This window comes from Microcaecilia unicolor, chromosome 11 (genome assembly GCF_901765095.1).
Source record: "Microcaecilia unicolor chromosome 11, aMicUni1.1, whole genome shotgun sequence".
In the NCBI taxonomy this organism is placed as follows: Eukaryota; Metazoa; Chordata; class Amphibia; order Gymnophiona; family Siphonopidae; genus Microcaecilia; species Microcaecilia unicolor.
Window position 1 is genome coordinate 11,639,958 of NC_044041.1, and position 16,090 is coordinate 11,656,047.

Genomic DNA, 16,090 nt, shown 5'->3' on the forward strand with positions numbered 1-16,090 from the left:
TTTTGCATGCATTTGCAAGCTACTTGTGGGCAGAGCTGGCAAGCTCGTTGTTTCACGCGCGTCATCTCCTCCCTTTGCACTCCCTCTCCTCTCAATCTTTACACAGGAAAAGTCCCTTCTCCTTTCTCTGGGGCTCATTTATTCTCTCCTCTTACTTCCTTCTCAAGCCTTCTACTGCTAATCTCTTCTATAGCGCTACTAGACTTAGGCAGCGCTATACGAATTATATGCAGGTCCTTTCTCTGTCCCTAGAGGGCTCACAATCTAAGTTTTTGAAACCTGGGGCAATGGAAGGTTAAGTGATTTGCCCAAGGGCACAAGGAACTGCAGTGGGAATCAAAACCCAGGTTGCCAGGATCAAAGCCCGCTGCACTAACCATTAGGCCACTTCCAGACCAGGCAAGCAGGATGCACTGAGGACTTGGGTCTCCAGCATGAACTGTTACTGCTTCTGGGCTCCAATCCTTCTCCCCTTTTGGATGCGGAACCAATAGCAGCTTCAGCCTCTGCGCACTTGGGATGATTGTCCTTTCTGATGGTCTCTCCTATCATCTCCTGTAGGCATCTTTAGGCTATGGAAACGATTTTTGTGATTTGTTTTGTTTTGGAACTGAGGTTTTTGATGTATTTTATTCCGCCAAGAATGCAGGATTGTGCGGAATAGAAATTTGAAGTAAGTAAATACCTCAGGGTTCAGCTGTGGATCAGACTTCCAACCCTTTGGACTTTCCATACTCCTTGTTTATGGGAACAGGACCCACTCCTGTAGTCTCTGACTTAGAGGACTAAGTTGGGAAACCCAGCACACTTCTTAAACTCCTACTACGACTTACCATTTCTAAACCGCTACTAGACGTACGCAGCGCTGTACACTGAATCTGTAAGAGACAGTCCCTGCTTCACAGAGCTTACAATCTAATTAGGACAAATAAGAGATAAGGGAATATTAAGGTGAGGATGATAAAATAAGGGTTCTGAACAAGTGAATAAGGGTTAGGAGTTAAAAGCAGCATAAAAAAGGTGGGCTTTTAGCTTAGATTTGAAGACGGCCAGAGATGGAGCTTGACGTACCCGCTCAGGAAGTTTATTCCAGGCATATGGTGCAGCAAGATAAAAGGAACGGAGTCTGGAGTTAGCAGTGGAGGAGAAGGGTGCAGGAAAGAGAGATTTACCCAGTGAACGGAGTTCCCGGGGAGGAATGTAGGGAGAGTTGAGAGTGGAGAGGTACTGAGGAGCTGCAGAGTGAATGCACTTATAGGTCAATAAGAGGAGTTTGAACTGTATAGGAAGCCAGTGAAGTGACTCCTCTGCACCCCCCCCCCCCCCCCCCCGGAAGAAAGGAAGGTTTTATATTTTCCTTCTCTTTTTGAGGTAGTGGAGGAGTGGCCTAGAGGTTAGGGTGGTGGACTTTGGTCCTGAGGAGCTGAGTTTGATTCCCACTTCAGGCACAGGCAGCTCCTTGTGACTCTGGGCAAATCACTTTACCCTCCATTGCCCCATGTAAGCCGCATTGAGCCTGCCATGAGTGGGAATGCGCAGGGTACAAATGTAACTAAATAAATACTGGGGCTTCCATTGAACAACCACCCCTACATTACTTTGAATGCTTCTCCTGTTACTGCAAGGAGGAACACTGTGGCGTCCTGCTGCGTTGTTTCATAGTTTGGCCCACGCACCCTACCTCATCTTTTACCACACTTCTGCAGAACATGATACCTGAATTATAGCTACATCATGCAAGGTTCCACATTAGGAGTCACCAACCAGGAAAGGTATCATTGATGATACATTGAAACCCTCTGCTCCGTGTGCGGTGGCGGCTAAGAAAGCAAATAGAATGTTAGGTATTATTAGGAAAGGAATGGAAAACAAAAACGAGGACCTTATAATGCTTCTGTATCGCTCCATGGTGTGACCACACCTAGGGTTCTTTTGGAATTTGTTGCCAGAGAATGTAGTAAAAGCTATTAGCTTAGTGGGGTTCAAAAAAGGTTTGGATGGCTTCCTAAAGGAAAAGTCCAAAAGACATTATTAAGATGGACTTGGGGAAAATCCACCTGCTTATTTCTGGGATAAGCAGCATAAAATGTATTGAACATTTTTGGGATCTTGCCAGGTACTTGTGACCTGGATTGGCCACTGTTGGAAACAGGATGCTGGGCTTGATGGGTTTACTACTACTACTACTTAACATTTCTAAAGCGCTACTAGGGTTACGCAGCGCTGTACAATTTAACATAGAAGGACAGTCCCTGCTCAAAGAGCTTACCCCAGTATGGTAATATTTATGTACTTATGCACCTCACATGGCCTGTTAGAAGGAATCAGTGAATCTCGGGGAGTTTGAGAGTAACATATTTAACATCAAAGTATTATACCTTTTCCTCACACTGGTAAAAGCTGCCGCTCTCTCCCTTTAACCCCCACTGTCTGAAGAAACCTCTAGAGAAAACCTGAAAATCAGTGGCCTTTCCATTGCTGGTGCTTTAGAGTCCTGGGTACAGAAATGGCTAAGATTTATGGATCTTGTCTGGATATTCCTTGGGGATTCTGGTAATTGTACCCTCTGACACTTCCTTTCCTTCATCATTTCTGTAAGGCCAAGGCTAGAAGCAGAGCTTGGTTGCTGATAAGTCCTCTTAATTGGAATAAGCTTCCTGTGCTTATGAGAGGCCTCCAGGGCTGTGAAATGTGAATCTTTCGTGATTCTGCCTTCTTACACTCTTTAGAAGCTGCATCGTTGTTGCTGTTTACTTTTTAATTTATGATCCACCCTTGCTGCGTGCTTCGGGATAGGCATTTTGAGATTGAGTTATTGAATGCTGTTATACTGGGGTTCTTTTTATTGTTTATTTATTTATTTTATTTGTTACATTTGTATCCCACCTTTTCCCACTTATTAGTAGGCTTAAAGTGGCTTACATAGCTCCGGAGAGGTGGTTACAGACTCCGGTGTGAACAAATAAAACCCACCTCTTCAATGCCGCTTTCGGCACCTAATCCTTTCGTGAAATATAGTATGCCCTATCAGACTGACTCTACACTTGTCTTTTGACTCTACACTTGTCTTTTGACTGTACACTTGCCTTTAGATTGTGCACCTGTCTTTTAGATTGTAAGCTCCTTGAGCAGGGACTGTCCTTCCATGTTAAATTGTACAGCGCTGCGTAACCCTAGTAGCGCTTTAGAAATGTTAAATAGTAGTAGTAGTAGTAGTAAGTACAGTAAAGAAGTATCGGTAAATAGGTTGGGGTGATTCAGACAAAATGTTAGGGTGTGATCATGCATCGGGATTGAAAAGTGTCCGTTTCCTGATTAAAATGCCATATTTCTTTATTCATGTCAGATACTGTGGGGTATGCCTTCTTGAACAGGTGAGTTTTTATTTTTTTTTCCGGAATTTATTTATGTTACATTTGTACCCCGCTCTTTCCCACTCATGGCAGGCTCAATGCGGCTTACATGGGGCAATGGAGGGTTGTGACTTGCCCAGAGTCACAAGGAGCTGCCTGTGCCTGAAGTGGGAATCAAACTCAGTTCCTCAGTTCCCCAGGACCAGAGCCACTAGGCCACTCCTCCACTGTTGCTACTATTTGAGATTCTACATGGAATGTTGCTATTCCACTAGCAACATTCCATGTAGAAGTTGGCCCTTGCAGATCACCAATGTGGCCGCGCAGGCTTCTACATGGAATGTTGCTAGTGGAATAGCAACATTCCATGTAGAATCTCCAGTAGTAGCAACATTCCATGTAGAATCTCCAATAGTAGCAACATTCCATGTAGAATCTCCAATAGTATCTATTATATTTTTGTTACATTTGTACCCCGCGCTTTCCCACTCATGGCAGGCTCAATGCGGCTTACATGGGGCAATGGAGGGTTAAGTGACTTGCCCAGAGTCACAAGGAGCTGCCTGTGCCTGAAGTGGGAATCAAACTCAGTTCCTCAGTTCCCCAGGACCAAAGTCCACCACCCTAACCACTAGGCCACTCCTCGTAGATCTCAGGCGTTTTGGTAGAGAATTCCAGAGCTGTGTGCATATGTAAGAGAAGCTTGACGCGTATGTTGATTTTATACTTCAGGCTTTTACAACTTGGGAAGTGAAGAGTTAAGTACGTTCTGGCTGTTTTATTAAGGCTGGACTTACGTTAGTTGTGCTGTCTGGCTTATTTTTGCTTTGATCCATTTCTGCAAAGATGATTAATAAGCCAGGAAATTAAAAGTGTGAGACAAGAACCTGTCCCTTACTTTGCCTAGGACATCATTGCCACGTTACCTTGTAAAAACCTACCACCCTAGGCTGGCCTGGTGCCTCAGTTCCAATCCCGGCTCTGCCTCTGGCTCAGTGTATAACTCCAGGAGAGTCACTTGATCTCCCTGTGCCTTCGTTTCTCCAGCTCTGAGCGGTTGGTGATAATTTTCGGTGGCAAACTGACTCTTGATTTGTGTGACCAGGGTTGATCCTGTGCCAAATTTACCCCAGTGTTTGCTGGGGTTTCGAGTTCTGATTTCTCAATTGCATTCCTAAGAAAAGCAAGACTTCAACCTTTTGTATGAAAAGGGGGTAAACCCAGGAGCGGATGAATAACCAGTTGGATAAATCTGGAGCCAGCTGGCAACCTTAACTGGTCCAGTTCCCACAATCTCTTCAGAAGATCTCAGCCAGTCACCTTTTAAATGCTGCTTTACTGTGGTGTTTAATGAAACGCATTATATAAATTAATTATTTAAGACATTCCCTGCAGAGGGAGGACATTCCTGACAGTCCAGAAACCAAAGCAAAACCTGTTAGAGCTGTTACAAACAGCATATTTTACTATTCATCCGAATAAAAATCATGAAAAATATTTTCGCCTGAATACGAATAATGGGCATCGAGTTTCAACATATAACAAATAATAAAAGAAGAAACGTGAAATTGGAGATCAAGTGTTTATTTCGGTTTGATTGAGCACAGTAGAGCCCCGGATTATTCGTCTTCGAATTTAAATCACTGTTCATATGAATATGTTTTTGGAGCCAAATTGAATATGAATATTCATTACAGCCCTACTAGCTATGCAGGTGGCTCTAAATCACAGGCAGTGAAAAATCCCTGTTCTCTTTTACAGTTCCAGCTCCCCCACCGCCCTCTGACCAGGAAGCTCTGCCACCGATTTGTGGTATGCAATACTACTACTACTACACTTATCATTTCTATAGCACTACTAGACTTACGCAGCGCTGTACACTTGAACCTGAAGAGATAGTCCCTGCTCGACAGAGCTTACCATCAATTAGGACAAACAGGACAAATAAGGGATAAGGATAAAGAGTTGCAAGATTCAGGAATCCCAAGAACTAGCAAGATTCTGTACAGAATCCCAAGGAGTAGCAAGATTCAGGAATCCCAAAGGGTAGCAACATTCTGTGCAGAATCCCAAGGAGTAGCAAGATTCTGGAATCCCAAAGAGTAGCAACATTCTGTGCAGAATCCCAAAGAGTAGCAAGAATCCAGAATCCGAAAGAGTAGCAACATTCTGTGCAGAATCCCAAGGAGTAGCAAGATTCCAGAATCCCAAAGAGTAGCAACATTCTGTGAAGAATCCCAAAGAGTAGCAAGATTCCGGAATCCCAAAGAGTAGCAACATTCTGTGCAGAATCCCAAGGAGTAGCAAGATTCCGGAATCCCAAAGAGTAGCAACATTCTGTGCAGAATCCCAAAGAGTAGCAAGAATCCAGAATCCGAAAGAGTAGCAACATTCTGTGCAGAATCCCAAGGAGTAGCAAGATTCTGGAATCCCAAAGAGTAGCAACATTCTGTGCAGAATCCCAAAGAGTAGCAAGATTCCGGAATCTCAAAGAGTAGCAACATTCTGTGCAGAATCCCAAGGAGTAGCAAGATTCCGGAATCCCAAAGAGTAGCAACATTCTGTGCAGAATCCCAAAGAGTAGCAAGATTCCGGAATCCCAAAGAGTACAGGAGAAAGGAGGGACCAGGAGTGGGTCCTGTTCCCATAAACAAGGAGTGTGGAGAGTCCAAAGGGTTGGACGTCTGATCCACAGCTGAACCCTGAGGTATTTACTTATTCTGGATTAGTGGTTTAACGTGAAAAATGCCTCTCATGAATTTATATGTATAGTTTGGCCTGTCCCAGTATGGCTATTCTTACGTTCTAACACCTGGTACAGGTAAAGCAACATTGCTTTCCAGCACTTTTCACAATCACTAAACTCCCTGAAAAACAATGTACAACAGAAATAAAGATGACGTGGAGATTCAGAAGACAAGAGATCCTTGTGATAACATTTGTTCTCACAGTGTGTTCTTTTATCTGATAGATGCTCTAGTACATGATTCTCATTAGTATTCTGGAGGAATGCGACAGAATTTACGTAGCCTTTTATTGGTTTTTCTTGTTTATTAAAGAAAAACAAAGAAACAGGTGAAATATAAAATGAGCAATTGAGGAATGTAACTGTTAAAATATTTCCAAAGGGACTAGGGGAGCACGCAAAGAAGCTACAAAGTAGTAAATTTAATATGAATTGGAGAAAATCTTTCTTCACTCAACGTGTAATTAAACTCTGCAATTCGTTGCCAGAGAATGTGGTAAAGGCGGTTAGCTTAGCGGGGTTTTAAAAAAGGTTTGGACGGCTTCTTAAAGGAAAAGTCCATAGACCATTATTAAAATGGACTTGGGGAAAATCCACTGCTTATTTCTGGGATAAGCAGCATAAAATGTATTGTACTTTTTTGGGATCTTGCCAGGTACTTGTGACCTGGATTGGCCACTGTTGGAAACAGGATGCTGGGCTTGATGGACCTTTGGTCTGTCCCAGTGTGGCAATACTTATGTACTTATGACTCTGTAAAGGGACATTGACAGGAATGGAAGTGGTTTATATCTACGGAAGCAGAATATCTGAAAAGCCCCTCTCCTCTGCCCATTGGCCTTATGGATCTCCAGTGCTAGTTCTGTCTTTCCCCTCTTTCCTAGGAAAACCAGCCCTTATTTCCACTACACTGTCTAGGAAGACACATTTCCTGCCAACGTGGCAGTAATATGCAAAATGCGAGGAGAAATATTTTGAAGCAGTCTCTCTGATTGCTCCAGTTTGCATATCTTTTGAAGCTGTTTTGCAAAGGAAAATGAAAGATACACAGGAGAATCGGAGTTACAAAGCTCCGAGGCTTCGTTAGGAAAGCCTGCACTGCAATTGAATTAAATTTGCACAGAAATGTAATTAGATCTTAATTTGATATTCACAGCTGTCATACTGACTAGCTTGGTTTTTCTAGGCTGTTTTCCTTTTCATCTTCCTCCCCCAGTGAAAGGCAAAAGCTATGTCAACTGGAGTCGCGGAATCGGTTGAGAGACTGCAAGGCAGTGGTGAGCTTATACAATTATGAAGTGACACCTCATCTGCCCGAGTGGACAAAACGCTTATTAAAAATTATGCAAGCCAAAACATGTTCAAAAACCTCTAAAGGGTTTCTTTCTGTCTTGATTCTTAAATTTAGCCCTCGGGACAACAGGTTCATGGTTCCATTTTTCACTATTGTTTTTAGAGCATGGCCGGGCAGACTTCTACAGTCTGTGCCCTGATCATGGCCGGTGATGGGACAGACACGGGAGCCCCTCAGCCAGGAAAGAGGGGTGTCACCCAGAGGAGGTTCGAGGGTCCTTCCAACTGGCAAGAAGGGTATCCACGAAACCAACCCTGAGAGTGAAGCACAAAGATAAGAACAGAAAAATTCCCAGCTGTGAGATGGAAGTAACAAAAGTGGAAGCCAAATTATTCAGTTTATTTATTTAATTGTTACATTTGTATCCCACATTTTCCCACCTATTTGTAGGCTCAGTGTGGCTTACATAGTACCAGAGAGGCGTTTGCAGACTCCGGTGAGAACAAATACAAAGTGATGTTGTGGTAAGATAAAGTTCATGTGGCACAGCCACATTAGGGAATCGAACAACGGAAGAGTTGTGTTATGCCCATTACGTACTTTAGTTTTGTTGTGTTGCAGAGATCAGGCATTTATGTTGGATCGGTAGGGTAAGCTTTTTTAACCAGGTTAGTTTTTAGTTTTTTCCGGAAGTTTAGGTGGTCGTACGTAAGTTGATTTGTATTTGAGTCCTTTGCAGCTTGGGTAATGCAGATTTAGGTACGTTCGTGTTGATTCGGATGTGTCTCTCGTTGGTAGGTCGATCAATTCGGTCATGTATCCCGGGGCTTCACCGTAGATAATTTTGTGAACCAGAGTGCAGATTTTGAAAGCAATGCGTTCTTTGATTGGGAGCCAATGTAGTTTTTCGCGGAGGGGTTTTGCGCTTTCAAATTGCGTTTTCCCGATGATGAGCCTAGCTGCTGCCTAGCAGTCTGAAGTTTCTTTAATGTTTGCTCTTTGCATCCCGCATAGATTCCATTGCAGTAGTCTAAGTGGCTTAGTACCGTTGATTGTGTCAAGTTGCGGAATGTTTCCCTCGGGAAGAATTGTTTCAGGCGTTTGAGTTTCCACATTGAGTGGAACATTTTCTTTGTTGTGGATGTCACTTGGTTCTCTAGTGTAAGAGAATTTCTACAGTGCTATATTGGCTTTGTACTAGCAGGAGAAAAGAAAAGTGAGAGATCAAGAGGCATTGACGGGGCCACAGAGAAAACCCAACCAAACACGGCTGTATAGTAAGAAGACATTTTCTTACATGGTGCCAAACGGTAATTGGTACCCCTGGGCAATCTGAGGGGTCCTTTTACTAAGGTGAGCTGAAAAATGGGCTGCGCTAGTGCAGGCGCGTGTTTTGGGCAGATCCATTTTTCAGCGCGCCTGTAAAAAAGGCCTTTTAAAAATTTTTGCTGAAAATGGACGTGCGGCAAAATAAAAATTGGTGCGCGTCCATTTTGGGTCTGAGACCTTAGCGTCACCCGTTGACTTAGCGGTAAGGTCTCATGCATTAACCGGGTGGTAGTCCGCGCGCGTAAAATGACAATTATTGCCCGGTGTCTGCCACGTAAAAAACGAAATTACCACCTGGTATATTTTACTGTATTGAACCAGGATTATGAAAAATATAAAAGCTTTGTTTATGGACATTATTTATACTTTTTGATCACTGTTTTTCAGTCAACGGATTTTTTTTTTTTTTTTGTTTATACGGATTCCTATTGAATTTTTCATAATCCTGGTTCAATACAATAAAATATAATATGTAAGATAAATGTTTGATATATAAAAAAAGAAATAAATTAAGGGACACAAGATTGAGAGAATTAATGATGTGTATAGAGCATTCAAGTGAGCCGTTCCTCGGCTAAACTCACTGAAATTAAGCTTGGCTGTGGTTACAGCCTGTACTGAATTGCCCTTTGTTTCCTTTTTAAATAAAGTTACAGGATTGTGCAATTCTCTAGGGGGTCCTTTTACTAAGGTGTGCCGGAAAATGGCCTGCGCTGGTGTAGACGCATGTATTGGACGCGCGCAGGTCCATTTTTCAGCTCACCTGCAAAAAAGGCCTTTTTTTTTTTTTTGGGCCGAAAATGAACATGTGGCAAAATGAAAATTAGCACATGTCCATTTTGGGCCTGTGACCTTACCGCCACCCGTTGACTTAGCAGTCAAGGTCTCACGTGTTAACCGGCCAGTAATTGTCAGCGCATGTAAAATGCCGATTACTGCCCGGTTAGTGCTGTGCGCCGGAAAGTTTTCCGTCGTATGTAGTAACATAGTAACATACATAGTAGATGATGGCAGAAAAAGACCTGCACGGTCCATCCAGTCTGCCCGACAAGATAAACTCATATGTGCTACTTCTTGTGTATACCTTACCTTGATTTGTATCTGCCATTTTCAGGACACAGACCGTAGAAGTCTTGCCAAGAACTAGCCCCACCACCCAAACACCAGCCCCGCCTCCCAATCTCGGCTAAGCTTCTGAGGATCCATTCCTTCGTATATAGTGGATGCACATAAAAAATGAAATTACCGCCCGGGTCATGCGGTAGCCAAGCGGTAGTTCAAAATTGACGCTTGTGTGCAGGGCCGCCGAGAGGGAGGGGGCAGGGGGGACAAAATTCCCCGGGCCTCCAAGGAGGGCCCGGCGCCGGGGTCAGGGCACCGGCGCTGCAGTCCCTGGTCTCACCTGCCTGCTTCTTCGGCTCTGGGTCCCCTGCATTTGAAGCTGCAGTCACAGATCACCTCCCTTCGGGCCTTCCCTCCCTGTGTCCCGCCCTCGCGGAAACCGGAAGTTACATCAGACGAGGGAGGGACACAGGGAGGGAAGGCGAGGCCAGAACTGAAGAGAGGCGATCTGCGACTGCCGCTTTGAATGCAAGGGGCCCGGAGCCGAGGAGACAGGCAGGTGAGACCGCGGACTGCAGGGGCGGGGGGAGCAATGGGGGGGCAGCAGTGGGGGGCCGGAGGCGGGGCGGCCTTGCCCCAGGCCCGGCCTAGTCTCCCGGTGGCCCTGCTTGTATGACATGCGTACACAGCTACATGGCTTAATAAAAGGGCCTGTAGGTATCTGATATATCTTTCATACTTTGAGATTTTTTATTTTTGATTATATTTTTCGTCTCTCCCTTGGGGATTTTTTTGTTGTTGGTAGTGATCCATCGCTTAATCGGGGACCCTATTGTACAACGTGAGCAACAGCGAGCATACTTTTTATGATCTTGGTCCAAAACAGAAAAGGTTTAACCCCCTCCCCCCCCAAAAAAAATAAAATGAAAAATCCCGTAACAACACAGGAAACTTAACAAAATGAGCATTTTTGGCCTGCATATACTAGAAACCACCTCACGTTACAGGCAGATAACTAGAGCAAGGTTTTTGCCATGTGATTTTGGCAGGCTGGAAACAGGGCCAGGGCCACTCTGGGTTAGGCCTTGTCTGTCTGATGTAGAATAAGAGCCTGTCATTTAGGTGGTAAAGTTTAGTGTGGCAATGTAGTCCTGGGCAATTTACTGACTGGGCAGGAGGACTGGGTTTCACAGCAGGGGAAAGGCCGGGTCATGTGTGTTCGGTCACAGGGAACAGGCTAAAACAAATAGTTAGATCCACATTACTCAATAAAGCGTCACTGGGAAGGAATTCCTTAATCGTATGTCAAGGTCTCCCCTTTCCCCGAGGTTACAGTAGTGTGTTGTACTCCAGGCTCTGACTGGTTCTATTGTATTAGGATCTTGTCACTGTTTTTGAATATTTTTGTCTTTTTCCACAGGTCTGGCAGCAGCGACCCCTACTGTATTGTTAAAGTGGACAATGAAATTGTAGCCAGGTGAGTGGAAAGGGAGAGCTTGGGGGTGGGGGGGTCTCTTTGCTTCACTATTACTTTAACTCTTGTCTTCCCCTTACCCTAATTATTCTGGTGTTTCTGAAATGTCTCCTCAGACAAAATAAAACATGGAAAAGAAAATAAGATGATACCTTTTTTTATTGGACATAACTTAATACATTTCTTGATTAGCTTTCGAAGGTTGCCCTTCTTCCTCAGATCGGAAATAAGCAAATGTGGTAGATGACAGTGTATATAAGTGAAAACATTCAAGCATTACTATGACAGTCTGACAGGGTGGGAAGATGGGGGTGGGTAGGAGGTGGCTGTATTTCTCTGTTGATCACCCCACCCCTCACCTATCCACACCCATCCTGTTAGAATATCAATGATATGCTTTGATGTCCCCATGCATACCTCCAACCCACCCCCATCCTCCCACCCTGTCAGACTGTCATAGTAATGCTTGAAGGTTTTCACTTATATATACTATCTGCTACCACATTTGCTTATTTCCGATCTCAGGAAGAAGGGCAACCTTCGAAAACTAATCAAGAAATGTATTAAGTTATGTCCAATAAAAAAAGGTATCATCTTATTTTCTTTTCCATGTTTTATTTTGTTTGATTTCTATAGATTCTACATGGAATGTTGCTATTCCACTAGCAACATTCCATGTAGAAGTCGGCCCTTGCGGATCACCAATGTGGCCGCGCAGGCTTCTACATGGAATGTTGCTAGTGGAATAGCAACATTCCATGTAGAATGTCCAATAGTAGCAACATTCCATGTAGAATCTCCAATAGTATCTATTTTACTGTCATAGTAATGCTTGAATGTTTTCACTTATATACACTGTCAGCTAGCACATTTGCTTATTTCCGATCTGAGGAAGAAGGGCAACCTTCGAAAGCTAATCAAGAAATGTATTAAGTTATGTCCAATAAAAAAAGGTATCATCTTATTTTCTTTTCCATGTTTTATTTTGTTTGATTTCTATTGATAACCTTAAGAGTGGACTAACACGGCTACCACACTCCTCTTTCCTCAGAGGCTGAAACCTTCAGACCTACTTGTGTACCAGGAGCGGCCTGATTTGTCACCCTTGGGCACTGTAGGTTGTTATTACCTTCCCTCCTTCCTAAGAAGATCTGACATGGCCTGAGGCAGGAGGCAGTGGTAGGGTCTCAGCAGTCTGGCCTTTGTGTTGTAGCCTCCACTGCTAAGTGGATGTTGCAGAGATGAGTGTGGGCTGATAATGGCCAACTTGCCAGAGGGGCTGCGTGCGTACCTTACTTCCTCTCAGTGGGGTAAGCCTGGACATTGATGCAGTCTTGCTGACCAGACCACCTGTGTAGAAACAGGAATCCTCTGACTAGTGCAGAGAACAGCTGTCCTACCACAGGGGGCAAGCGACATTTCAGACTATGGTTCATCTGCTCCCCAGTGACGGAAAGCATCCATTTCTTTCTACACTGTGGTGTGCTCCATGTACTGGTCACCATTGAAATAAAAAAGATATAGTGGAATTAGAAAAGGTGCAGAGAAGGGCGACGAAAATGATAAAGGGGATGGGACGACTTCCCTATGAGGAAAGGCTAAAGCGGCTGGGGCTCTTCAGCTTGGAGAAAAGGCGGCTGAGGGGAGATATGATAGAGGTCTATAAAATAATGAGTGGAGTTGAATGGGTAGATGTGAAGCGTCTGTTTACGCTTTCCAAAAATACTAGGACTAGGGGGCATGCGATGAAGTAAATTTAAAACGAATCAGAGAAAATTTTTCTTCACTCAACGTGTAATTAAACTCTGGAATTCGTTGCCGGGGAATGTGGTAAAGGCGGTTAGCTTAGCGCAGTTTTAAAAAGGTTTGGCCGGCTTCCTAATGGAAAAGTCCATAGACCATTATTAAATGGACTTGGGGAAAATCCACTATTTCTGGGATAAGCAGTATAAAATGTTTTGTACATTTTTGGGATCTTGCTGGGTATTTGTGACCTGGATTGGCCCACTGTTGGAAACAGGATGCTGGGCTTGATGGACCTTTAGTCTCTCCCAGTGTGGCAACACTTATGTGCTTGGGATTCTGAATGGAATCTTTCTACTCTTTGGGGTTCCACATGGAATGTTGCTACACTTTGAAATTCTGCATGGAATCTTGTTATTCTTTAGAATTCTAGAATTGCTATTCTTTGCAATTCTACATGGAACGTTGCTTCTCTTTGGGTTTCTGCCAGGTATTTGTGACCTGGATTGGCCACTGTTGGAAACAGGATGCTGGGCTTGATGGACCTTTGGTCTTTCCCAGTATGGCAATTCTTATGTACTTATGTACTTAAATATCAGGTTTGAAAGCCTGTGCCCCACAGCTTGTGGGGTTTTGTTCACACATTTTTATTCTTATTTTCCTCAAATTCAGCATTTCAAGTCCCATAATCTAACAGGACAAGAGTGGAGCTTGCATAGGTTCAGGTGGCTGGGTTTAACGTGTCCAGATTTATCTAAATTTTCAGTCAACTTGATTTCAGCAACTCGGCAGAGAACGCGTGAGGTTTGCTGACAGAGAAAACACTTTATTCCTCTTTTCACAGTGTTTAAGCAGTTGCAGTTCTCACACGTACCTTGGTTGTTCCTTACAGTTTAGAGCAATACCAGCAGAAGCCCTTCAGCAGTCACATTCCAGGGCAGTTTAATAAAGAGAAATAGTTCCCATCTTTTTATTTTGTTACATTTGTACCCCACGCTTTCCCACTCATGGCAGGCTCAATGCGGCTTACATGGGGCAATGGAGGGTTAAGTGACTTGCCCAGAGTCACAAGGAGCTGCCTGTGCCGGAAGTGGGAATCCAACTCAGTTCCTCAGTTCCCCAGGACCAAAGTCCACCACCCTAACCACTTAGGCAACACAACCAGGTCAAATGTGATCATTTTCTTCAGTCTGGCTTTCTCCACTTGTCAGGTTAAGATGTTCACCTGGAGCACTCTCTGATACTGTTTAGGGATAAGTGGCAGGTTCCTTGGGACCCTCCATTGGATTGGATTGCGAGCCTACTAGGGGCATGGAAAGTGCTTGTATGTAATACGTGGAGCGCTTTGGTTGTACCAGAGAAAGACAGTTTATCAAAAGTCTCATAAATATAGACAAACATTAACATAAATATGGAGTTGCTTCTTTCTTGGTTATCTTCCGGAGCTCTGAGCTAACCTTCCGGCACCCTGAAGACTAAGGAAGAAAATAAGTTTCATCTTTCCACCTGAAGGGGGCATCAGTGGAATCCAGTCCGTTCAGGGGTCCTTTTACTAAGGTGCGCTGAAAATGGCCTGTGTTTTAGACGCGCGCAGATCCATTTTTCAGCGTGCCTGCAAAAAAAGGCTCTTTTTTTTTTTTGCTGAAAATGGATGTGTGGCAAAATAAAAATTGGCGCACATCCATTTTGGGTCTGAGACCTTACCGCCACTCATTCACTTAGTGGTACGGTCTCACGCGTTAACTGTGTGTGTGTGTGGGGGGGGGGGGGGTAATCGTCAGCATGCATGCAATGCCGATTATCGACCTGTTAGCGCCACATGCCGGAAAATAAAAAATATTTTCCTGCGTGCGTAGTGGACGTACCTAAAAAAACAAAATTGCCGCCCGGGCCACGCGGTAGCCGGTAGTTCAAAATTGATTCATGTTGGACACACGTAGGCACCTATGCAGCTTAGTAAAAGGCACCCTTGGTGACTTTCAGCAGGTTCCCTTCTTCCGTGCAACCCTGGGGTTCTCTCTCTATCCCTTAGGATCACCTAGGCTGGTTTCTCAGTTGTGATGCCACATGGAGTCTACTCATCATTTCAATCTATGGATAGCCGCTGAGGAGGGGGGGCAGGGGGGACACAATTCCCCAGGCCCAGGCCTCCAAGGGGGGCCCGGCACCGCAGTCCCACCTACCCTCCGTTGTCAACCATCTGCCACCGGGCCGGGCCCCCTGCATTGAAATCACCGCACCTCTCACCTCCGTGTGAAAGCGCTGCAGGCAGCAGAACAGCAGATCGCCTCCCTTCGGGTCTCCTTCCCTCCCTGTGTCCCGCCCTCCTCTGACGTAACTTCTGTAAGGAAAATCCACTATTTCTGGGATAAGCAGTATAAAATGTTTTGTACATTTTTGGGATCTTGCCAGGTATTTGTGACCTGGATTGGCCACTGTTGGAAACAGGATGCTGGGCTTGATGGACCTTTGGTCTGGCCCAGTATGGCAATACTTATGAACTTGGGATTCTGAATGGAATCTTGCTACTCTTTGGGGTTCTACATGGAATGTTGCTATTCTTTGTTTTTCTGCCAGGTACCTGTGACCTGGATTGACCACTGTTGGAAACAGGATGCTGGGCTTGATGGACCTTCGGTCTGTCCCAGTATGGCAATACTTATGTACTTGGGATTCTGAATGGAATCTTGCTACTCTTTGGGGTTCTACATGGAATGTTGCTACACTTTGAAATTCTGCATGGAATCTTGTTATTCTTTAGAATTCTAGAATCTTGCTATTCTTTGGGGTTCTACATAGAATGTTGCTATTATTTAGGTTTCTGCCAGGTATTTGTGACCTGGATTGGCCACTGTTGGAAACAGGATGCTGGGCTTGATGGACCTTTGGTCTTTCCCAGTATGGCAATACTTATGTACTTATTTAGTGGAAGAGTGGAATGGCCTCCTGATGGAGGTTGTGGAGTCGAGGTCTGTGTCAGAATTTAAAAAAGCATGGGATAAACGTGGAATCGCTTAGAAAAAGGAAGAGTTAGGGGTTACAGAGGATGGGCAGACTGAATGGGCCATATGACCCTTATCTGCCGTCAT

General features: G+C 44.4%; 1 protein-coding gene across 5 annotated transcripts in view; it reads left to right on the forward strand.

Moving 5' to 3' along the window:
* The window catches only part of RASAL1 (RAS protein activator like 1), a 258,927-nt gene that overhangs the window by 31,303 nt on the left and 211,534 nt on the right, over window positions 1–16,090 (forward strand). For all 5 annotated transcript variants that reach the window (XR_003943755.1, XM_030217945.1, XM_030217946.1 and 2 more), the window contains exon 2: window positions 11,205–11,261. Coding sequence is in view for 3 of the 5 variants with exons in the window: in XM_030217945.1 (XP_030073805.1) it covers window positions 11,205–11,261 (57 nt within the window). In the remaining 2 variants the exon portion in view is untranslated. The remainder of the gene's footprint in view (window positions 1–11,204; window positions 11,262–16,090) is intronic.